Here is a 25,839-nt window from a genome sequence, read left to right as displayed (position 1 = left end):
GTTCACACTCAAGAATGAGCACAAATGCTTGGCCTTATGGACAATCATCCATAATTAAAGTTAAGGCAAAGCATTCAATGAGAGGAAGAGGAAAACTCAATGGAGAATGGGGGCGGGGCGCATCCTTGAGAAAGAACACCAAAGATGCAATAAAATACAGTGAGAAAAGCAACACTGAGATGCAAAAGGAGGAGGAAAGGGAGGGGGAGGAGGGGGAGGAGGAGGAGGAGCAGCAGCAGACCAAAAGTCAGATCCTGGGGTTCTAAGACAAAAGAGACAAAAGCAACCCCCAGCTGAAAACGGTAGAAAACAAATGTGGAAGAGGTCGAAGTGTCGATGAAAAAGAATAAGAAGTTCCATGCTCCATACATAGTAGCTGGATGGAAACTTAAACAGTTTCATGTTCTTGAATACCAAAAAGCTTCTGAGCACAGGAAAAAAAAAATCTTCAATGAAGCATTATATAAGCAAGCTTTTTAAAGACGGAGCAGAAACATAGATTTATAATTAACTTCCTATTAAAAGATGAAGACTTTCAACATGACTTCAAGACTAAAAATTGCAGGAAGTGTCCAAGAAAAATATTCCAAGTAGAAAATAAAAGCTTTAAAAATAAGAGCCACTAATATTTATTAGTAATTCTTTAAAAGCCTCTGTCAGGCTAGGTGTGTGTGTGTGTGTGTGTGTGTGTGTGTGTGTGTGTGTGTGTAGCAAAGGACTTATGTAGTACTGAAGAGGCCCTGGGTTTGACTCTCAGCACCACAAAAATAATCAATGAAATATATTAAGTAAGCGTCGTGTTTATATTAACTCAGTCCTCATAAAACTCCAACAGACTAGGCTCCACTGTGGACTCAATTTGACAAGTACACTGCAATGCAGAAACCTTAAATAATTTGCCCCAAAATAATGAAACTTGTCAGGATTTGAACCCAGGCAGCCTGGCCGCCATACTCAGCCTGCCCATACTTTCCATCCCAAATAGGCTGGTCTTAAAGTTAAAAGGAGCAGCAGCAGTGGTAGTGACAGCAAGACAAGCCATTAAATGAGAAGCCAATTCTTCAATGCCAAAGGAGATGATTGATTCTTATGAAGAAGAATTAATAGCGTGGGAATGCCCAGAACTTTGTAATCCCTGTCCTGTACATGAGTTTCAGGACTGTCGGGAGAGGGGTGGAGGGTGGGGAATGGACAGACGGACAGACGGATGGATGGACACACAGATGAAGAAAGGATGAGCAAAGGATCGGGAAGCACAGGGGATGATGAACGAACTCTAGTAAAGAAAGAGCACTAGAGTGTTGTCAGCTCTGCTATGAATGCCTGCGTTAGAAAGGAAGGAGTTTGGGCCTGAAAGATGGTTCAGTGGGTAGAAGTGCTTACCATCAAACCTGAAGACCTAAGTTCGATCCCCAGACACCATGTGGAGAGAACCAACTCCCACAAGTTGCTCTCTGACCTCTGCATGCCCATACAAAACACATAAACAATGACACAAATCAATCTGTTCCAAAGCACTGACGGTTCAACTAGGGAAAAACTTGCAGTTCCTTTGTACGATTTAGTCCCTGGGAAGCTGAAGGCAGACGACTGGGCCTAGGTGAGTCCAGTTCTGCAGGGATGCACACATCTGGACTCTGACCAATGTGCTCAGCTCACCATGATGCAAGTCAGACTCATACATACCCACTGCATTAGCTGCCAGAAAACACTACCGGGGTCCCATGGTAGCTCAGCTCTGTCCTCCTGACACGTGCATCCATGAGCACACTGCAACCGACGTTTTTGTAACATGTGTGTACAACTCATCACCGATTGACTGTGCACAGGCAAACTAAACTGGACTGGGCCCTGTCTTGGGTCTCCTTTTCCAGGGTCTTTTGTGTCATGAAGGACACTGTTGAATGCTCGGCACCCCACACTTACCTATTCTTCATGACCCCCATGCTTGTACTGTGTGATTGTGCATAGCAGTGGTTTTTAGGAAGGGAACATGGCGGCAGAAGAGCTGATTGCACACAGCAGTCATAAAATGCTAACCCATGAGATGCATGTAAAACAATCCCCTCTTCAGGCACCAACACAGGCTTCAACACTGCTCTCGGAAGACCGAAACGTGTAGAGGTCATACTCACAGACCACTAGACATCCACGATAATTATAAATAAATACAACTGGGAAACCAGCACTCACGGGTTGCAAAGTATTCTCTAGCATGCTCAAGTCAGAAAACCAAAAGAGAAACAAACAAACAAAAAAACAAAACAGTAAAGTACAGCTGCCAAATATTCCAGCATTTAGAGAAAATATGAGAAAACAAAACAAAACAACCCACAACACTCGTTATTTAAAATAGTACTGAAAGGAAAGCAGGCAGTGACATCCTGTCTGAGGACAGGTGGACTGCCAATTTAGCACTAGTGCAAGCAGGGAGAACGAATTAGGAAAAGATGAAGAGCTGAAAAGAGAGAGGGTGAAAGCAGTAAACCAGAAATTCCCTCTGGGTGGTCTGGGGGCCAGCAAAGCCAGACAAAAATAATGAAAGGTTCTAGGCAGTTTCATTTTTAAAATAAAGAAAATAACATCAGATAAATAATTTTGAAAACAAAAATACCTACAAGTGGGATGGATTCATCAAACTTAAGCAATTTCTAACTTTGTTACTTTTTAGAAAATATGTATCAATGAGCAAGATGTAAACAACCAAAACTCTTCTTAAATCGGAGTTCTTGGCACTGAAGAGCTGGCAATAAAGCAAACACCAGCTCTATGTAACTTTGTAAGAGTTCAGAGTTTTAAACGGTAGCAAAGGGTAGGCGGCTCTAAATTATGGGTGCAGAATACTGTGTGGCGCTCTCTCTCTCTCTCCCGCTCTATGCTTGTGTATATCATGTACTTCAGTCTGTTAGTCTCTCTACCTCTCTGCTCTCCCCCTCCCTCTCCTCTGTGTGTGTGTGTGTGTGTGTGTGTGTGTGAGAGAGAGAGAGAGAGAGAGAGAGAGAGAGAGAGAGAGAGAATATGATGTTAATCTAAAGCATTACTATAGAAAGTCAGGATACATTATATAACACTTTGGAATTGCAGATTGTAAAATCTCTTGTGTGAACTGGATTCGGTCAACCCTTGTTGCTATGGCAGCACTTGTGATGGAGGGGGAATGGCTTCTACTATGACCATGTTAGTTCCTCGGTTTATTCTCATGTCCTCGGAGTCTGTATCTCTCTCCTAGCTATCCATGCAGGACCAATGAGGAAAGACAATCTCCAGTGAATTTGGTAGCCATCAGTTCTCCTCAAGTTACCCTTAAATACTCATGTCAATCCATTAAAATCTAAAGATACTTTTTTAGGTAGGAAGAAACTTAAATTACTTCTAAAACCCTTTGGGAAAATTAAATTGTTACTCATGAAAAGGTTTTTCAATACAGAAAGGCAGATTTAAGCTGTCAGCTATTGAAATATTATAAAATTCCAATAATTTTAGACAAGCATCATCAAAATCCATGAAACACATCAGAAAGTTTAAGTAATTGAATATTTTAGTGAACTAAAGATGCCACTTCCTATCAGTAGAAAAGTCTGGACACATTAAAACTCAAGAGCTGCACCATGTGTACAAAGGGCTCAGCAGGCAGCGTCCTGAGCAGGGATGACACCAGCACTGTCAGGTACAGCACAGGGACCCTCACTGAGCCAGTCTGGACGGAAAGCAAGAGCCTATGTCACAGAACAGGGCAGAGGATTACCAGTCACGACTGGCAGTCCTCGGAGCAGTGACTACATTATCAAGAGCTCTGCAGACACAATAAATGAACAATCCCTCACAAGGCCTAGCTCTTCAGAGCAAATGCACTTAGATCAGAAAGCTCCCCAAATATCAACTGCTAAATCGTTAAATGAGGATTTTAAAATCTCGGGATTAAAAATAAAAGTAGAAGATAAAAAAAATCAACTTTTTACCATAACTGTAGATTGAGAAAGACCTAGTTCTGACAGCAATGGCAAAAGACAAAAGTCTAACATTTTCATCACATAAAAAGCTGATCTGTGTATCATGAACTAAACTGGACATAAAATCCTCAGGAGAAGATACAGCCCTACAAATGAATAAAAATGAAGCACTGAGCCACGCCACCAAAAGAAAAATAAAGCCAACACCTTTTTTGATAGAAGAAAATACACAAAATTATTGGCAAAAAATAAAAACATTATTTTTCAGACATGTTGGCCATGGCTTTGAAAATTTACATCGTTGAAAAGAGGCAGTGACACTGGCACATTTATATTTAGAAAACCAAGCAGTGACCCTTCTGAAAAGCCCTTAAAATAACTACGCCCATTTCTAGGACAGAGATGAGCATAAGGATTTCAGCGGAAAAGGCTTTGCTCCCCTTCATCTGGAAGGACCTAAAATCAATACAGTGCAAGATGAGAAGAAGGCTGTCAGCCATAAAGCTAAGACTTCACCTCAGAACTCCACGTTTATTATGGATCTTTAATATCACCAAAGTAAAAAAACAAAAAGTTTTGAAACAAACCTTTTAACAGCTTCCTTCTTCGGAATATCTATAATATCCCACCATTTTGCAAGGTAAGAGATCTCAGACCACATAAACTTCCTGCTTGAGTCTTCTTTCAGCTTTAGGACCATGTTATTAAAAATATACTGAGTCTTGTCTCTAAAGTAGTCATTGAAAGTCTTCAACCAACCTAAATCAAGACACAAATACACCACAAAGGTCCGATTGAGATGGCTGATTTCAACTTAGTCACATTCCACCGAGTTACCATTGGATAGATACCCTTAGCTCCTTCATTCAAATAAAGACCACATTTTAAAAGCTAACAATTGTGTTCAATTAGTGAAATTCTCTTTTAGGTGACAGGAAAACTACTGCCACTAAAACGATGAAATATTTAGAGGTTGCACAAAAATTCAGAGAGAAATGAAAGCAATTAACTAAGGCTTTAAAAAGCAGGTATTTATATTTAACAATTAATTCAATTACTTATCTCCACTCCAGGTAAGGCTTTTTTATCTAAATAGTACTAACAAGTATTACTCTCATAATCTGGGATCGTGGTCCCTCTCATCATACATCTGAACTCCCCACCCATCCAATAAAACTAAGACAAAGGAAGGCTCATGCAAGCTAAGTCGTAACGCCCGCAGCAAAGCAATACCGTGATGACAGCGCTGATATGAATACTGAGCACAGCATCCTGCCAAAAAACAGGCTTTTGTTCCCAAAAGATGTCATCGGGCCATTTTCTAGGAGCATAAAGTCACACTAACTAAACAACAAAAGTGAACATGTCAACGTTACCCGCCCCGGCAAGTAGAGAACTTGCTTCCCTAATTTACCCATCGACTTCCCAAATTACGTGGAGATTGGTCCCCCAAACCATTCGCATTTGAGCTAGACAAGACACTCTTAACAAGACTCACAAGCCCAAGCTCAGGACTACCAGATGTATGCCTAGGATGGCAAAGGCTCTAGGGCACACAGCCACCAACTATACAGACAGGTGATGGGCTAAGTGGACCCCACAGGGGATGACTTGTTCTCATGTCTAAAATCTTAAGGGAAGAGCATTCCTACATCCATGGTGAACTGCTGTCACCTGCTACTGAAATTCGAGAGACCTGAAGGACAGGGAGTCCAAACGGCACTTGTTTGCCTATAATTCTAACTCTGGGCCTATACTGCATTTGCTAGTGGAAATCAAAAAAAGAAGAAGTTAAAGGTCCCCAGGGAAGTGCATATAAGACACCTGCTCCAAAGGTGTATCCTGAAAGGGTCTGCAGCTGTGGCTACTTCTCCCGATTGCTGGCCACCTGCAAAACTCAGCTTTGACACTGGGAGCCAAATAGGAGTATGACATCAGATTTTCTTTGTAAGACATTCTTAATCTAGGGCTGGCTTGTTATCGAAGAATGTTTTCTTGGTGACCTTAATTTTTCCATGCTAGATTAAAAGGCCTCGCTTGTAAGAGCGGCGCGTAAGGAATCCCGCCTTGTCTCATCAGGACACTGATGACAAGCCTGCATCAGGCACTAGACCAGGACCTCTATCTAGATTCCCAGAGAGAAGAAAGAAATTGCTATCTGCCCTTAAATGAGGGTGCGTCTCTCCCCATATTCAAGTTTGAAGATAGCAGTGCTCGAGGCCAAGCATGGAAGGAGGAGGTAACACGGAACCTAAAAAGTAAGAGAATGACTATTATTCTTCCTTCCTATCAACAGCCTGGTGGCATTGACCCTTCCCATCTAGACACATTTGAGAAAGGCAAAAGCTAAAAGGGCGTTGAAATCCTAGCTCCTCCTCCTCCTCCTCCTCCTCCTCCTCAGACTGTGACTGTATTGAAAATAAGGTCTTTTTTGTTGTTGTTGTTGTTGTTGTTGTTGTTTTGTTTTGTTTTGTTTTGTCGAGACAGGGTTTCTCTGTATAGCCCTGACTGTCCTGGAACTCACTTTGTAGACCAGGCTGGCCTCGAACTCAGAAATCCACCTGCCTCTGCCTCCCCAGTGCTGGGATTAATAAAGGTAAAAATAATGTAATGAAAGAGGATCTTAATCTCAGACAATCCTAGGACCCAGGGTCCAGGCACAGAGAAACCTGCCAGGGCAGAGGAGAAAAAAAAAAAAAAAAAAAAAAAAAGTCATTAAAAGCCAAAAGCCAAGGAGAAAGGAAGGGGAAAAAAAAAAAAAAAAAAAAAAAAACCCCAGCCCGCCAGTGCTAAACCCTTGACTCACAGTCTCTGACCTTGAGTTGCACTGAAGCCTCTCAGGCTGTGGTGCTTTGTTACAGAGGCACGGAGACTAATGCAGCCTGAGAACTACTAATGGTACCTCTTTTTAAAAGCTCAATTCCTATATTGATTTATCAGCCCCCGTCACACTGTTTGAGTTAATAGTCTGTCTCTACCTACACAGTGCAAGATCAAGCTGAATCCATGGATGTAAAAGCAAACACTACGACCTCATGTGTGGGCCCAGGACCACTGAAACTCCTGAAGGGCTCCATTAGAATAGTCATCTTTAAAATATCGCATGTACCTCTTGTGTGAATTCTAGCAAATGCCAATGTTAATCCTCTGAACAAAATTAAGGAACTCTGGGCAGTGGAAAGCCTGCAAAATACAAACAAAAAACCTCCCAAAATCCAGCATAAAAGGCAAAGTAAGAGGATTGCTTTTGTCAAAGACCTTTGTAAAAGTGTAACTATGTATTCCAACAGCAGAAACTTGTTCCTGACAGAGATCAGTGCATTTCAAAGACCCTTTATCACAAGAGTTTTCAGGGAGAAACTACAATGCCTGATTCATCCACTCCGCCTTCAACACTTCATTTGCCCTTCAACAATCAGGCAAAAAATATGTCAAAGATATTTACGTGAGGCAAAATACAAGCTCAGAGCCGTCAACTAAAAAGCCTTCCATAAAACTCATCTATAATTGACACTAATACTGCTACAATATAGCATGATACAAATACTGCTACAATGTAGCACGATTAATGAATAAAGAACTGAGAGTTTCTTGCAGCTTTCAATATTGAGTAATATAACAGTAAATTAGCTTTTATTGCTCTTATACAATAGACTAATCAAGTATTCCCTTTTACCCTGAATTGGTTCTTTCTTCCTCTAAATTACTGGAAAAACTACAATTGCATATTAACGTGAGACCAATCAGAAAGATAATACTTTATGCAAAGCTGCATGGGATGAATTTTCTGTGATATAAAATTATATTCCTACCTCTAGATTTAATAATCTGAAGACATTGCATTGCAAACCGATTTACTTAAATGGTCAATTCATAGCTCTTCTCTCTCCCTTGAATACACTCAGACATTGAAGCAGGACCAGAAAGGCAGCAAGGATATCTCTCAGCTTAGCGCTTTTCACAGCAGCGATGCTGTCACCCGTAAGAGAACTAACAGCTATTTTAAATAAGTCAGAAAGTTAAGTTGAGTAAATAATCACAAGTTCTACAGAGACAGTGTGAACCCCAATTCTACTGGCACTGAAACTCTGCCTGTTTATTCTCTATGTGCACTTAAGCAACCTAACACTTATGAACTTATGAACACTTATGAACTAGCAAACCATGCTTTCTATTTTTGTTTTTTGAATTCTGGATTCAACATGGAAGTGTAGAAATCCAAACCTCTGAAGGGACACTTCCTTTCAAACAAAGTACCATACCCCAGAACCTAGGCAGAAGGCACCAAGTCAGAGAACAGAGCTCCAGGAGTATTTGTTCATTATTCCACGGACCATAGCCCTTTCTACAACAGTACCTATTTGCCCAATCAGAGTGCGCCTTGCCCATTAAGTTCCACAGCCTAGAAATCAGAGTCCAAAAGCCCCAAGCTGGCTTTCAAACCCTTCTAGGTCCCTCCTTAGAAAGCCTTTATTAGGACACTCAGCCCTACTGTAGAACCTTCAGACCTGAGAGTATCCAAGAGGCCACCATTCAACAGTATATAAATAACGCTATACTGTATGCATGCTCAGCTCTTATTGGCTGGGGACATGCCCAGTCCAGGGAATAAACAGAGTTTGGGTTATCCCACAAGGAGGTGTCTCTTCCAAAATATGCCATGCCATTTGTGTGAGAAACTGACGCCTGAGAAGTCTAAACCCACATTTGCTCTATCAGATCACTGGGCTACCCCAATGACTTCAGGTGAGAGGGACTCCCCACTCGCCTCATCTCTCCATCTCAGATCTTTGCAATCAGTTTCTTTGATTTATGATTTTAAATATCTAGAAACAAAGAATATGGGCCTTCATTTACTTTGGCTCTAGTTCCTGAAAAATTTTGAGCCAGGACTGGACAGACATCACAACCAATTCTTCAACCGATTCTTATGACTCTTAGAGTTAGCTAAGCCTGTACATTACAGATGAATGAAACACAAAGCCAAAGGACTGAAACAAAAGCTCATGGGTGACAGGACAATGTATTCAGTTAGAATGAAACCAAAGGCACAACTGACTACAGTCAACTTTCATGTTTATAGTCTGCTTCCCGAATAACCACTGCCTGGTATCTTTAAGCTGTTCCACTATATATATATATTTTAAAGGTCACTAGTAGGCCAGCCTAAATAGTGCACACCTTTAATCTGAGCACTTGGGAGGCAGAGGCGGGAAGATTTCTGTGAGTTCGAGGTCAACCTGGTCTACAGAGTGAAGTCCAGAACAGCCAGGGCTACACAGAGAAACCCTGTCATAAAGGGGAAAAAGTCTCAAGTGGGCTCATTCCTCCCAAAAGGAACCTGTCTTGAAAGCACTGTTGTCCTGTGAGGGTCACGGCTACTACAATCACATTTTTAAAATACCATTAATTCTACTCAAAAGTCAAATAATCAGTAAGTTTTAGAAATTCATAAAAAGATTTTGAGCTGAAAGTAATTATATTCAGGTAAATGGCACACTGGTGATCTCATTTAAAAAAAAAAAAAGCAACTTAAACTCTGAATTATTTCTACTGCCCTGTTACAGTATCCTGAAATTTAACGATAAATACAAAGGGAGTTCTCTATTTTTAAAAGAAAGCACCTTTACCTTGGTAATAAAGTTTTTCCATATCAGCAAATGATCATCAGGTTTCTCCCATCACTTGTTAATCCTTCAATATCAAACTGCAACATTCAACCTTATACTTAAGGGACAGCATCTAATCTTAATTGTTATTACCATTATTTGATTATGCTGCTGATTAATTTTAATTCCAATGTTTCTATTATATGTTAGGCCCTTCTGTCCCCCTAATAAACTGGAAGAGCTTTAATTAACATTCCAGTTTACTCATTCAAACATGTATTGAGTATCTAATAAGGGCTAAGTAAGTAATAAGGCAGAGCTAAATGAAAACAGAGTCTACAGAGAATCTCGGAACAAAATGCTGTGGGAGAAGAGAAATAGTGGAGTCCTGGCAGGATAGCAGAAGAGTGTTAGGATTCGCATCGTCAGACAGAGGCAAGAACACATGAGAAACGATAAACAACTAAGTTTGTCACTGTCTTTTCTTCAGAGAACACAGGAAGAAGGAAGCTACGGTCTTCTCTCATTGTGTGGCCGCGTCTACACGGAGACTGGGAGGCTCAAACTCCATGGTAAGTTGAAGCAGAACAGGAGGACTCCGCAGTTCTGTTTTAAATGGTTCCGCAGTGGAGCAGAAACCGGCTGAAGGAGACCAGAGGCCCACAAGGCAAAGGGAAGAGAACTCTGGGGCTGACTAAAAGTGTTCAGGACGTGAAGAGTGCAAAGAACGAGGCTGAGGCTCTCGAAAAGACTCTGCAAACTTACAAACCTGCTGAGTCCTCTAAAACTGAATGCTTTGAACTCAGGTTCCAAAAGCAGATCCCTTCATCTCGGGCGGCTCCGCGTCACCTAACAGCCTTTGGAGCATATCGGCTTCACTCCTGTAAAGCTGTCTGAGGTATGGCGAGTTTTAATGCATCTGAGAAGCCAGCACTGGAAATGTCATCCCACACCACAGAACTGATCTGCATTCTCCCTAAGAATAGCTGAAGGCGGCTCCTCTTGCAGCTGTGCTGTGCCCAACCGAGCTCCTTGCACATACTGCTTGCCTAAGTCCTGTAGGACACCACGTACTTTGATATCTGATATTAAAAATTATGAGATCGGGCTCCCAAACAAACTATACATCTATGTTAAGCTTATTCCCCTTCCCTGGAAAGTGGACTTTATGAACATCTCCTACCACCACCTAGCCAGAGAAGTCCTCCCCAACACAGTTGCTTAAAATAATGGGTGGAAGAGTTTCATATTAAAGACCTCGGTGGGTTACTCTTTGGTAAATAGCTGAGTTATTCAGACTTCAGGTCATACAAGCTGTGCAAAGTATCTCAGTTTCACTTCTAAATCACTTCTAACCATAAAGGAAAATGTAGCAACAAGGAGGGCCACTCACCACCCACCTATCAAAGATAAGACATCATTTCAATATGAATACATCAGAAGGAAAAAGAACAGGAACGAGCATGGCGATGTGTGCACTTCTGCAAGACAGTTAATAAAATTATCTTTGTGTTTAATAAAACCAGCATAGATGATGTTAGCCATGACAGTACCTAGTTTCCTCATAGACGCTCTCTGCCTGTGGCTTCAGTAATGTTACCCAGGAGTGGTGTCTTATATTTAAGAGCAAATCTCAAGTCGAGGTTCAGAAGCCAGGATTGTGTGCCAAGTGCACTCTGCCACAGGCAGGTCCCTCACCTTCTCTCTTGCCATTCTTCTATGAAACAAGCGTGTAAGATTACCACAGTGCCACTGAGGGGAGTAACGGTTCTAATATCTGTCAAATGCCAGCATGGTGGGAACTGCCTGGGACAAGAGTCTAAGTGTCAGTTCTAACCTTTATTACCAGCACATTAGTGAGTTCTCACACGCTCAGACTAGAACGGAGGGAAGCAGAAATGAGAGAAGTCAGGAGATGGACTATGAGCACCTGCATCTCTCAAGAACAACTGGCTTGTGTGTTCCTCAAGCATGAAGGCCACAGGTGGCCCAAATCACCCGAGCTTTCCTTCTCTGCAAAGGAACCACGATACTCAGGGCTTGGCTGTCTCTTAAAAAACAGAATCCCCAAAGCTTTGTGTTACTTAATTCTCAAAGGCTGTCATTCAGATAAAATTCAAGATACCAACTTAAGTCTGAATTTCAAATGAACAGCAAGTGAACACTTAATATAAATAGGACCAAATTAAATTTGAAATACACAAACTAAAAAAACTATGCATCAGTCAAGTTTGACTGGGCGTCCCGAATTTTTACTTGCTAATTTAATTAACAATCCAGAAATGGAGATAAACATGCTAAATTGGCTAATCTCTACAAAATATGATATAGAACCTATTTGTATTAAATAAATATCCTCAGAAACAGGATAACTCATTGCAAGAACATGGATTTTAGAGTCAGACATCTGAGAACTTGTTCACTGCCACCCGACAAAGTACTACACCACTGAAATGAACGTGGCTTAACTGGCTTCTCTCCCCTTCCTTGGTACAAGACCAAAGAACCCTACCTCTCCATCCTTCTCAGGCGCAGGCTACGTGGGTTGAGGGAGGTGAAGCTATCAAAAACCAAAGAACACAGAACACAGTTTTGCCTCCACTAGCTAAACAGAGTCAACTTCCTCCCCAAACTGACACCCCCACCTCCCTACTGCTGTGCGCCTCACTGCCTCACTCCTCCACTTTGATCTATACAGACAACAACAGCTGGCCAAACACTTTTAAATTCCAACAGTGCAACACCTGACCAAAACTGAAAATTCACACTGCGATTTCATGTGTTTATTCTTTGAACTTCAGACAACACATGGATAAACAAATCTATTTCTAATTATTATGTAATACTACAGACAAAAATGTATTTTCTTCCCTTTAAGAATAGGCAAAATTCCATCACACATTAAGTCAATATTTTTTTTCCAAAGAGCTATAAATGCTCTGCATATAAAAGAAAACTGTTATACAGTTTTACCTGAGGCACTAGCTCTCCCTACTGTTTAGAGCCACACCACGAGGGGTTCCTCTAATGTTCATTTTATAAACTGCTTCATTGACAATATGCTGTTCAGCCTCCCATTCAGTATTCCTTATCTTTCCTCCAAACACTGTGATTTCTTTGAAGGAAAATCAACTAAATATTTTGGCAGGTTAGCTAGTGGGAAGTAAAGAATTAAGATTGTAGATACAAAGGTGCTGTAATTGTGTTCTAATCAGCTTATTAACTATAACATGAACATATATCCATCAACTCATATTTAATTTCATGGTCTATGATTCGAAACTTTTCAAATCCATAACAGTACAAAGTTATCAGCCTATGCCTAACAATTTCTTTCCTATTTTTGTTTTAATTCTTGTAAACCATTTCAATATTGTATGACATATATCCTTGTGGCCTGGAAGGAGACTTAATTAGGAAATTTATTAAAATACTGTTTTGGTCTTTTTTAAAATTTACCTTGTCTTATCTGCTAATACTAACTCGGCCTGAAAAGAAAAGAATGTACGTGTGTGTGTGTGTGTGTGTGTGTGTGTGTGTGTGTGTCTAAGTATGCATGTATATATAAACACCATAAATTCTTTGTTAGGGGACAAATATAGGACTTGTTTTAAAATCTTATTTCAAATATTTCTATTCCCAACAGACATAAATCCACTGATGAAACAAACTACTGAGCCAAAGCTTGTTTTAAATTGTTGCTGCAGAAAATGCAAACAACTCTCTATAAATCTCATTTAGAAAGTAAATTGCCTAATTGCACATTCATTTGGGAGTATTCTACAAAGATTTCCCATTACAGTCATATTTTGACTTAGAATACACATGCACATACTTTTCTGTTTTCTCCCTATTAAGACAGTGATTTTTTTTTCATGACTGAATGTTTCCATTTTTCACAGGATAATTTAGGTTATCAATATTCTACTTTTGTTAAGGAATAGTGAAAATTACTCAAAAAGTCAGTGGGTTCTTTTCTGTGCCATTTTGCTTCATGGCAAAAACTGCCTTAGGTTTAGCGGATCTGTTTCTGACCACTATTTTTAACTTAAGTGGAGAAAACCCTAAGGGTGAGGGTCATTAACATCTCCTACTAAGACAAAAGATTCCACTCTGGTTGCTAGGATACCAATAGACAGATTCATTTATTGCAGTCAGAAACAGTTATTAAGGATGTCCTCTAACAAAACAACATACTACAGCAGGAACCATAAAGCAAACAAACAGGGATCTAAGAAATTCCTGCCCAAAGAGCTTAATTCTGCTGCTACTCTAAAAAGTGCCAAGCACATTTTAAATAAGATGCTTATTACAGGAGGAGGAATAAGGAGACAGAAAAGATGGGAGTCGATGGGAAACCCGAGACAGGCAGCAAGCCAAGTGTTTAACCCTAACCTAGAGAGTCCGTTATTACTGCAGTGACTTGTGAGCAGAATGATGGGCTAGGTGCTGCTGGCTGGCCTGTTCCACAAAGGGCAGTCTGTGAGACAAAGCCCTGGCCCTGAGTGAGCTTAACCTCAGGGACTGGGCTCAGTAAAAACACTGCATATTTCTACATGCAAACCTGCAAGTGTGGGTGCGAGTACGGTATGAACGTGTCATAAAGGACTACGCAGACAGGTCAGAAAAGACCTGACGTACTGACAAGTTATCATATGGCAAGTATTAGGCTAACCATAAGCAACATGCAAGAGGGGACACGTGTTCCTTGTCACTCGGGTTTGCTCTCTAGAGAGAAATCCAGGTGGCCTTGACGTGTGGGATTCTGGTACCCTCCCTGCCCGTGTCACCTTGACAAGATAACGCCTTTGCAGTGAGCAGTACCATCAGCCCTTCCTAAGCATTAGATGTTTGCAAACCATTCAAGCACCCTGCCTGGTAAACTCCATCCTTTAATATTACAGCTGAGTGCTAAGAATAACAAGAAAAGGAGCCGGTGGGAACTGAGCATCCAGGGGAGGGGAAAAATGCACAGGAAAAGACTTCAGAGGAACTGCGAGAGACAGACTGGATGCATCGTGTTCAGACCTTAAGAGGGAAGCTGCACTTAGATCACAGAACGTTGTCATAGAAAAGAGAGAGTTGGGCACACGAATAAAGAATGTGAGTAGCTGGGTCGTACACACACAGGTGTGAGTGAAACGGAAATCCTCGAAACTAACTGTGCTGGAGAGGACTGGGTGCTTGAAAAAGGTAAGAACACAAACTTAGTGATAACCTTCAAAGCAACGTGTTTAGAAATATATCCTCAAGAAATGCTGTACTAAATCCACCAGGTACACTAACTGCACGCTGCGCTGAGTATTCACACCTGTAAGTAAGCACATCAGATCACGTGCTCCACTGAAATTACAGCAATTACCCCTTACCTTGGGGTAGGGGGAGGGGGTAACTGACCTCAACAAATAAAAGCCTTCCTGTGAAATAACAGTAATTACAAAAGATAGCAGCTATTTTCATGTCATGTCTGATTCCTTTACATTTCATCCTGGGAAGATACTACGGTCCTAATTCCAGCAGATAAAAACCTCATCTGCCGAAGGATCAAGTAACTTGCCTAACGTCCGTCACCTCGCTCTCCTGTCTGACAGACAGAAGGAACCCCAAAGCTCCCAAGCTGCTGCTCACTACCTCTCTGTGTTAAAGACCCACGTTTTCCAGTGAGCACCCTGCCTTGTTGAAGTGGAATTTCCAGGCATGATTCTCTAATGTCCTATTTTTTTTTAATTTTTTTACACTTATTTTACTTTATAGATATGACTGCTTTGCTCTCATGCCCGTGTGCATACCTCACTCCTGCTGAGGTCCAAAGAGGGTGAGATAGCTCCTAGAACTGACTGGAATTATGAGTGGTTGTGAACCACTCTGTGGGCTTTGGGAATTGACCTTGGGTCCTCTAAGAATGGAAAGTGCCTTAACTTATAACGATCTCTCCAACTTCCCGTGAAAGATTTCACCAGAAGTAAGTAAAGGAAACTATGGGTACCCTAAAATGTGTGGCTATCATTGTTTCCTGCTCTATACATCCTAGCCTGTAATGGTATAAACAGGTAAACTGAGGACATGACATAAAAAGACTACATCATGGTGAAGTCTGAGAGGCATGGGCTCTCCCAGCCTCTCAGCACAGTACGTGGGTGCTGGACGAGCTGGCTGGAGCTCCTGGGCAGGGAAGCCTTTACCTGGGTCATTATGGGAGTGAGGCACCACAAACACTTGCAGGGGCTCATGGTCCCACTCATCCGCTTCATACTTAATGTCAAATCCTTGCTTCCAAACTCCACCATCTGGATTATCAAAAGGAATCAGATCGTAAACATCCAACATCTAAAAATACGAAAGAAAAAAAGTTAAACTTTAACCACTGTTAATTTATACTAAATTCTGGACAACATTCCCTCAAAGATTCTCTTTGCTGTTTTGCTTTGTTTTGTTTTATCAGTATATAAAAACTCTGCAAAATATCAATGGAAACTTTTTAGGCCAAAGGCATTTGATAATCACTCAAAGGCTTGGAAGGCTGTTTGTGCCAAGTAACTACTGGATAAATGAGGCCTCCCCATCTGCTCTGGATAAACATGATTTCAGAATCCCTCCTTCTTTTGCTTTAAGTGGCAGTGTGATTTCAGAAACACAATAAGGCATCCAAAATGGTGGTGCTCAGGAGCAATCAGACAGAGCTGAGAGTGTGAATCGTATCACTAACAAACTAAAACGATGATGACCAAACAAATCATGGCAAAAGGCAATGCTGGAGCCCAGAGCTTAGAAACGTACGGAGTAAAGCAGACCCAGAGGCAAACCTGAAAACAAGGAAACAAACAGGCCACTGATGACCAGCGGCTGCCCGTTACCTGCACATCCCGGGGCTGACTCCCACTCTGTGAAGCAAACAAACAGTCTCTGGGGTCAGCCTGCAGGGCCAACTGTGGCGAGTGGAGGTGGATGGAGCCTTGGCTGGCGTTGCCTGGTGACCCCCGCGGGCCGTCCTCCACAGACTCGCTCAGGTTGATGACTGAGTCTCTGATATTTGAGATGATCTCGTTGTTCTCAGCGAGCAAACGCTCCAAATGGTCAATCTTTTCTTGCAATATTGAAAGCTGGCCCTGAAAGAAGAGGAAGAGGTGGCTATGGGAACCATGACTGCGGGCTCTGCCAAGGCACGCAGGGGACCAGCGGTCACCCTCCTCTGTCCACTTGTATATGCACAAACACACAGCACATGGGCAGCTAGGTCTGAAATACCTTCTTATAGCATAAGACCTTTCTGTAACCACTGTCTTTATCTAATCTTTAAAGTGTAAGACGATGGCCGGGATATTTACAGATGATTTCCTTGTCTCCCCAAATCCAGGCCTAACCGATCTTAGGGCCTCTAGAACCACTACTGCAGATACATGTTATATTCAAGAGTGAAGTTTGAAATTTAAGCAAAATAGACTGGGGTTAATTTGCAGGGTCAAAAACCATACAAGCTGAATGAGAGTGCTCTACCTCCCTTTGTTAACACATACTGAACAATCTAGAAAAAAATCAATTCATCAACTCTTAACTGCCACAGACATAAGCATGCCCTAATAAGCCAGTCAGGGTGCTTTTATTATGCTGTGTGACATGCAGGGCATTTTTGTTTTTAATTGATCCCCACATTAAAAAGCTTGACATCCTTACAACCTTGCTTTCCCAATTCCTGCAGCTAATGGCAGGAAGATCCATCTCTGACTTGTTCAACCCTGGATGCTCAGTTCCAAGTACAGGAAAGATATTCATGCATTTGTAAAATGTTTCTCAATAACTGCTCTGAACTGTAAGTCTAGGGTTGGGAAGAATGCCACACGGTGGGAAGACAAAAATACCTAAGATATATACTGTCATACATGTGTGTGTATGTATGTGTGTGTTTGAATATACAAGATAGCATTATAAGCAACACACATGCATACGCACACACCACAAACATACACTTTAAAATAAAATTAAAAAAAAATCTTTAATAAGTGTAAGAAGAAAGAACCAGAGATATGGCTCTGGTTAACAGCACTATCTACTCTTCCAGACAACCTGGATTTGATTCTCAGCTCTCACATGGTGGCTCACAACCATCTGTAACTCCAGTACCAGGGGACCCAATGGTGGACACCAGAAATGCAAGTGGTATAGACACACGTGCAGTTAAAACACCCATCATAGAATTTGTTCTGTTTTGTTTGGATTTTTTTTTAGACAGGGTTTCTCTGTGTAGCCCTGGCTGTCCTGGAACTCACTCTGTAGACCAGGCTGGCCTTGAACTCAGAAATCCACCTGCCTCTGCCTCCCGAGTGCTGGGATTAAAGGCGTGCACCACCATGCCCAGCTTCTAAGTAATTTTTTAATGAATAACAAAATCTGAAGACCTTACACAAACTTATCTAAATAGAATATTGATGAAAATTGACAACCTGGAGGAAGCAAAAGGAAAGACATAATATCTACAATGGTGCAATTTTGACAAAACATCTAACTAAAACCTACATTGTTTTTAACCTACTGTGAATATTTGTTGGTTTAACAGTGAGTCAAAGATTTAATTATACTCATAAAGTTGGGTAGGCAGATAAAGTGCAAAGAGGACACAGCATAGCCAAGGAGACCTAGGGTCTCAACACAGGACTGACTCTCTGATCATACCTAGAAGAGAGAGAAATCATGTGGGCTCCAGATCACCAGAGCCCTTTAGTGATAAGGTAGCCAGGAGCCTCCAGCCTGCAGCGCAGAACTATAGATGTGGCCCAACACAAAAAGCTTATTTGTTTAAACTGCCTCTAACATGATGAGGTTTCCTGTATGGCTGTTTTTATAACTAGAGTGTACAATTCCAGAGTATAAACATGTAGATTGTAATACCATGGCCATGCCAGTACACTGGAAAAAGGCTGGCCATGCCCGCCATACCAACGAAGGCCACATCAGTGTTGGCTATGAGGGCCAGCAGTTCTGTGCTATGCAAAGACCTAAAGCCCTCTTCTGCTGTGGCTCCCCATGGAACCCGAAAGAATAAAAAGGCTTGAGAGTCAAACGCACGGTGTCTCTGTCCACACTTCCATAGTTACAGGGAACAAATGGGGAGATTCTTCACACATGACCACATCAGAACAGCCTGGAGCTTCCTACAATTGTTCTGACTCATCCTGCTGAGGAGTTCCAGTCTCGAAACCGAAACTCCCTCCAGAGGCCATCGTAGCACCGAGGTCTCAATCAAGCAAGTCCCCATTCTGTGCAGAATCAGACCTTCAGAGCTGTCGCACTATCTCCCTAAAATGAAGCTTTGGTGTGCTCTCAGAGCTTTTAACGATACTATGCGAGGCTGCCTGAGCATGATACACCTCTCCAAGGTTCTCTGTGCTTGGACGAGGTTCCCCCTGGACCCACATCCTTAGCCCAGCTGCCCACTGTAGCTCAACACTCACAGTGAGGAGGGCAAGGAGCAGTCTAGGGAAAGCTTCTGCTATGGGCCTTGCTCCCAAACCCTCCGTGTCAGAGAAAGACTCAGTATAAACATCACCTGCTACGGTTTGGGAAGAGGGAGCCAACAGACATTAAAGGTGGCTTTCACTTTCATGATAGCTCTGAAGATACAATTAACAACCAGTGCCCAGGGTTCTATAGTAACTTAAGTACGGGTAGAAGAGTGTGCCCTGAGGCTCTGTCAGCATTAATGGTCTAATGAAAACCATTTTTAAATTATATTACACACCGGAATAAGGTCTCCCTCCAAACAGCCAAAATCCTTACCATATACCTCATAGGCAAACTCCACCCACATGGCTGGGAGGAAATGGTGTGGCCTGAAGGGATGTACCTGTGGTGTGCATTAAAGAAACAGAAATGATAGATAATGTTTCAATTACGCTGACAGGTCAAAGAATGCTGATAGGAATACTGAAAAAGACAGTTTTCTGTAGGGCAAGAAACCCACTGGTGAGAAAAGCGTGTTATCCTTTGATTTGCTAATCAGTTCTATGGGGAGGCATCTTCAGCCCTGTTCTGCCGGGGAGGGGGAAGAAGGTCATATTTGATTTTTCTCTGCTAGTGGTGAAAGAGAAGAGCTGAGGGAAAAGCTGGCACATATCAAAGACGTTGGGCAGAGCTAATTTAGAGTCTACAACGAGGTAGACCAGGATCGGTGCCCACTCCATCCTAGGAAAGAGATCCATCACTGTCCACAGCCAACTCTTAACACATTACATAATGATCTGCCCCAGGGAGGACACGGGCTGCTGGCGACGAGAGTTACTGTGACCACTCAAGCACGGCTGATTGTGCATCTTCTTCCTTCAGGCTTCACCTGCAAAGAGGGCTGTCTTTCCTTCCACAGCTCAGAGGCCTCACAAGCAGAGGCCAGGGTCCTCCCAATTTCTAAGCCCAAGCCCACCTCTGTCATCTCCTCCGAGGCTTCACTCCTGGGGAAATCCTCTCAAGGCTGCAGGTTCAAACTCCCCATGCCCAGTGGTGTGGCAGTTCTCCTACTCCAACCGACGGGAAGCAGACGGTCTCATAGGCTTATGACATAATGTAGTCTAATATGTTTAAATTTTAAATTAATTTATTATTATGTGTATGAGATTTTTGACGGCATGTATGACTCTGCCCCACATGTGTGTGATGCCCAGGGAAGACAGATGAGGGTATCAGGTTCCCTGGTACTGGAGGTACACATAGCTGAGTCACTGTGTGGGTGCTGAGAGAAGAACCCAGGGTGAGCAGTCTCTCCAGCCCCACTATCTGCATCTTTAAAAGTCAGCCACACCCCTGTGCCTCCCTTAACTACAAGACATGGCTCACCAGGATGCCATTAAACTGGACTCCCAAGGGATCTTGAAAAGGGGCAAAATCCAGCCATCTACTGTACTTCGTAGCTTGGTTAGCTTCTGCTAATCGGTGCTGGGACCCTCCCTTCTTCTATCAAAAGGGACAATCCAAGCATGTCACCCTGAGTAGCATCACAGGACTAGCTCTGTGTCTAGAAGGCATTTTTAAAGAACCTTGGGCCAGTGGGCTGAGTGGGGAAGATCAGCTCTCATGTGGAGCAACATCTGTCACCAAAGGCCTGATGAGGTAAAAAACGTAGACAGAGCAAATCCCTGCTTTGTTATCTAGATAACAGCAACAGATCCTTCAAGCTTTTTATCTCCAGGACTCTCTGCAATGGATTCCCAGCTCGGCCTGAGACTGACAGCAGGGCTTCCCAGCGCCTGGGTCTGTGTGCTTGGAGAGAGCCAGAAAATGTTTCCATGACTCTGTCATCTGCCGGCAGCCCACGCTCCTCGGACACATGAGGATTTGCAAAGCGTGGACTCTGCACTCTTCCTGTCTTACACTCCCAGCTCACTCACAGGCCCATTGCATTCAGATTTTGTCCATCTCACTAAAGACTGCCCACATCAATTCCCCCGATGCATATATGCCCAGCCTGATGCAAAGCATGCTGGGACCTCGTCATCTCCAGGAACACACCACAGAGTGCCCTCATCCTAGAAACTGCAGTGACTGACCTGATTTGCGGTTCCATGTGCCCTTACTTTCTTCCTGTGGCTCCTTCTCTCTCTGACCTCTGAATGTCAGCCTCCGGGTTAGCACCTATAGCTACAACGTCTACGACGTCTCTATACTGGATAAGCTCATCCACTCAGAGGCTTAAATGTCATGTTGTGCTCATGTACATATTCTGCAGAAACCTCTGAAAGGCAAGTCCAGAGCTGCAAGCACCTACTGATTGCTCTATTTGACATCAACCCTACCTGCTGAACACACCCTTCTCCCAGAGCTACAACATTCTCCTATCTCCGGAAAGCAGCTCTGGTCTCCCCAGGCAGCTCCTTCAAAATGTTGGTGTCCTGATTCTTCCTCTGTCCTCAGGATGCCTCCATACCTAATTCCTATCTATCTCCAACATACTTGTTGAATCAATAAACCTCTCTCCCTCCACCCTCCCAACACCCTGACTACAAGGCACTAGTAATTTTCCGAATCAACTCTGTCTCCCTATGTGCATGTTTAGCCATCCATGCCTTGCCCAGATAACAGCCTGCTGTAATATCCACTGTAGCTTCTTACTGCATTTGGAGCATTCTTCATCACAGTCAAAGCACAGAGTGACCCCCTCCGTTAACACCGGGATGCACGCAACAATCTTTCCCAACTTAGCCTTGCCCTAATTGTATCCCAGCTCCAAGTCAGCTCCTTCTTGCCGACTCTCTTGACTTAATGCATATTTTTTTCCCTTTGTACAATGCTTCAACTGTCTCCCTAAAAGATACCTTAAATGCCCTCTCAGCTATTCTATCTAAAATAGCCTTCGGTATAGTACTCTTTCTCCACGTCACTTCATTTTCTCCACAGCATTATCACAATCACCCAGTGGATGACTCATGCGTGACATCCCTCTTTCCCCACTAAGTGGGCAGCTGTTTTGCTCCCCATGCCTGATGGCTGGCACAACACCCGACTCTCAGGAGCATCTCAATTATGCATTACAAGAGAAAACCAAGGAACACATGAAAGGCTGTTGCCCACCATGCTCTAGGACATGAAAGTATTGGGCACATAATCCACAACCCATGATACAAAACACTCATGATCTCTTATGAAAAAAATTAATCTTTGTTGTATCAAAAAATAAATTATAAAGTAAGAAAGAGTAGAAATGTCAGGACTGGGAAGATAGCTCAACAGTTAAGAATGCATGCTGCTCTTATAAGACCTGGGTTCAATTCCCAGCACTGACATCAGGCATCTCACAACTGTCTATAATTCCAGCTCCAGGGGTATCCAACACCTCTGGCCTCTGTGGTACCTGAATTCATGCACACACACAGACATACACACACACTTAAAAAATAATAAAATATTTTTAAAAGAATGGAAAGCCTTCATTAACAGAGTGGACTTTATGGTCCAGTTGAAAACGAGTGTGACCTAGGGTTGGCCACAGGTTGACAATGATGACCTCTGACAAGGACAGTATATGTGGCTCCCTTCTAAGGGCAAAGATTCCTAGTCTGTCCAATTCCACCACAAGCCCTCAGTGTTTGCTCCAACTCGAGAAGCTGGTTTTCACATGCTATGGAGAAACTCAAAACAATGCTTTGTCCCATCTCCACAATACATTTCTCACCTAAGTTTCTAATTAGAAAAAAAACTGATTGCTTGGTATAAGCACCAAAGGAGAGAACGCATCAGCCTAATGTGTATTCATGAGCTGAAACTCTTGATCAATTCCACCCTTTCTTTTTATATCTTCCTTTTCCACTTTACTGATGTGGGAATCACTCCCACTGATGTGGGAGTGTCACTCCACTCCATCAAGACCCTCTGATAGGGGTTCAAGAGGCAGCTCAGCACTAAAGAGCATCTAGTGCTGGTCCCAGGGACCAGAATTCCATTCCCAACACCCACATCCTGAAGCTCCAGGGGATCCCATGTCCCGTTCTTGCCTCCTCCATGAGTCTGGGATTGAATGTGCCCATAATATAACACCAAATGATGGTTAATCATTTTCTAAACACGTTCTCATCAGGTCAAGTCCCTTTAGCAAAAACAGTGACGCAAGCTGGCCCTGGTTCAGATCACGTGTTGCAATGTTAGCACTTGCTATCTGTGTGACCTTGAGGAAGGAACACTGAGAGCACAGATGCTAACTCCCATTGCTTGAAACAATTATGTGAGGACTTAAAATACAGAAGCCAAGCACTCAAGGAGGTGTGGTGTTAACCACTGTGTGGTTTTAAACCATCACTTTGAAAGATACATTAGAGGCCTGCAAAAACAGTGTGCACCCTGCCCTGATTAGAGAAGGTTAAAGAGAAATGACATGTGAACTCCAACATCACTACCTAGTGGCGGAGAAACCTGGACATGTTATGTAACCTCCCTGTGCCTTACTTCCCCACCCCTAAAATAGGGGCAGTGAATAAAACCCAAACGGACCCAGCTGCTGAAGATCAGTTAATACACACAAAGCAATTTAAACTGTGCTTACTCAAAGATACCTATGTCCCAATTCCAGAAGCTAGAATATGGCACATCTATGGTGAGCTTTGCTGATGAAATTCGATTCTAAGATGGTGAGATTATCCTAGAATATCCAGAGAGGGCTCTTAAGGGCACAAGGATCTCAAGGAGAAAAGAGAACAGTTAGAGAGCAAGGCCTGCAAAGGGAGCCTGAGGACAGAGAGGATGAAAGGATACGCCCATCCCGGCCCAAAGCACAGAACTCACAACTTGTAGAAGCTGGAGAAGAAACACTCTTCCCCAGAGCCCTGGGATGCTATGTGGCTCTGAGTCCTCTAAGCTCCCACCCAGCTCCACCTGCTTCCGCACTTCCCAGCTCCAAAACCAACCAGATCCCTTTTCTTCCTTTGTGTCTGTTACAGTTACAAGAGTACACTGCTACACCGGGTAAAGCTGTTACAGTTACAACAGCACACTGCTACACCAGGTAAAGCTGTTACAGTTACAACAGCACACTGCTACACCAGGTAAAGCTGTTACAGTTACAACAGTACACTGCTACACCAGGTAAAGCTGTTACAGTTACAACAGCACACTGCTACACCAGGTAAAGCTGTTACAGTTACAACAGCACACTGCTACACCAGGTAAAGCTGTTACAGTTACAACAGCACACTGCTACACCGGGTAAAGCTGTTACAGTTACAACAGCACACTGCTACACCGGGTAAAGCTGTTACAGTTACAACAGCACACTGCTACACCGGGTAAAGCTGTTACAGTTACAACAGCACACTGCTACACCGGGTAAAGCTGTTACAGTTACAACAGCACACTGCTACACCAGGTAAAGCTGTTACAGTTACAAGAGTACACTGCTACACCAGGTAAAGCTGTTACAGTTACTACTGCACACTGCTACACCAGGTAAAGCTGTTACAGTTACAACAGCACACTGCTACACCAGGTAAAGCTGTTACAGTTACTACTGCACACTGCTACACCACAGGGCTGGCCCTGCCGTGAGCAAACCTGAGAGAGCTTTCTAACTGCAGACTGTCTCTGCAGCATCCCCAGACCTGGAGAGACTCAAGGTCCTTGCTACAAAGGAGAATGAGCGGTCATGCTGCAGCAGCCTGTCCCCAGGGCACAGTTGGGTCAGAGGTCTACCATGTGCTTCTGCATACAGGAAATGAGCAACTGGTGACTGTCCAGGAGCCTGGAGCTAGATCAGCAGTTAAGAAAGCACTCACTGCTCGTACAGAGGACCCAGAGTCAGTTCCCATCACTCTACACAGTGACTCAGAGCTGCCTACAACTCCAGTTCCTGGGGATCGGTTGTCCTTTTCTGGCCTCTGCAGGCTCCTGTATACATCCGACGCACAAAAACTCACCTGGGCACACATACATATACATAAAAGTCATTAGAAATATCTTTAATTGATTTCCAAGAAAAGAAACACCAACCTACTCGTCCTAACATTGTTTCAAAGTTGTGAGATTTAAAATGTATTCAAGCTACTCTGAAGCTCTGAAGGGACAGATCCAGTTCAGAAGGGACCCCAGCTTTGTCCAAGAAAAACCATGTGGCTTTGGCCCAGGCCAATACAAGCAGAGGGATAGGAAAGAACATGGCAGGGAGAAGGCCAAACAATGAGAAGAATAAAGGCAGAAGGATGGATATGACAACATCACTCAGGAAAAACAGGATGCTGAAGGAGGAGAGAATGGAAGGAAAACTGATGCACCCAGCAGCTAACAGGTGTCTGCATGATGGTTATGAGTGTCGATGCTAGTTTGGAACTAAGAGGAGAAGTCAAAGCTGAATATACACATACCCAGTACGGACAGGAATTTCAAGTATTGGAAATAAGTGGGGTTTGCCTGGAGAGCACGCACAGGTCCACCTTTCTATATGGGAAATGGCTTACCAGGCAGTTCTCACGCATCCTCAATTAGGAACCACTGCAATCAAGCTAAATATAGGAACTGCAACTTGGCTCAGGAGGGCGTCTTCGCAGCCCACAGGGGGCATGGTTACTCAGCCATGTCTAGTCAGTAGTCAGCACTATTCCCCGTAGCCAGGAAAATGCTGCCTATCAATCAGATGGCAGGCAGCTTCACAGGAAGACATTTGGGTTTTATAACATGACAAGGAATACTTCAAATGTCCACCTCACCCCCAGAGGCCAAAAAGGGGAAGAGTGACCTGGCCTGTGGTCAGTCACCAAGTCACAGCCACTGCTCCCAGGGATTTCCTGATGGTACTTGTCTGGATCTGGAGGGTAACA

The 25,839-nt window shown here is 43.1% G+C and overlaps 1 protein-coding gene across 2 annotated transcripts in view; it reads right to left on the bottom strand.

The window, feature by feature from the left end:
- Man2a1 (mannosidase 2, alpha 1) overlaps positions 1–25,839 on the bottom strand; it is a 154,423-nt gene that overhangs the window by 113,918 nt on the left and 14,666 nt on the right. Inside the window, exons 2-4 of one of the 2 annotated variants that reach the window (NM_008549.2) lie at positions 16,414–16,665; positions 15,742–15,886; positions 4,538–4,709 (exon numbers count right to left, since the gene is read on the bottom strand). In NM_008549.2, the coding sequence (NP_032575.2) occupies positions 4,538–4,709; positions 15,742–15,886; positions 16,414–16,665 (569 nt within the window). The remainder of the gene's footprint in view (positions 1–4,537; positions 4,710–15,741; positions 15,887–16,413; positions 16,666–25,839) is intronic. The other variant, XM_030249522.1, reaches the window with a different exon arrangement.

The sequence above is a fragment of the Mus musculus genome, chromosome 17, assembly GCF_000001635.26.
Source record: "Mus musculus strain C57BL/6J chromosome 17, GRCm38.p6 C57BL/6J".
Classification (NCBI taxonomy): Eukaryota; Metazoa; Chordata; class Mammalia; order Rodentia; family Muridae; genus Mus; species Mus musculus.
This window is presented reverse-complemented; position numbering and strand designations above follow the sequence as displayed.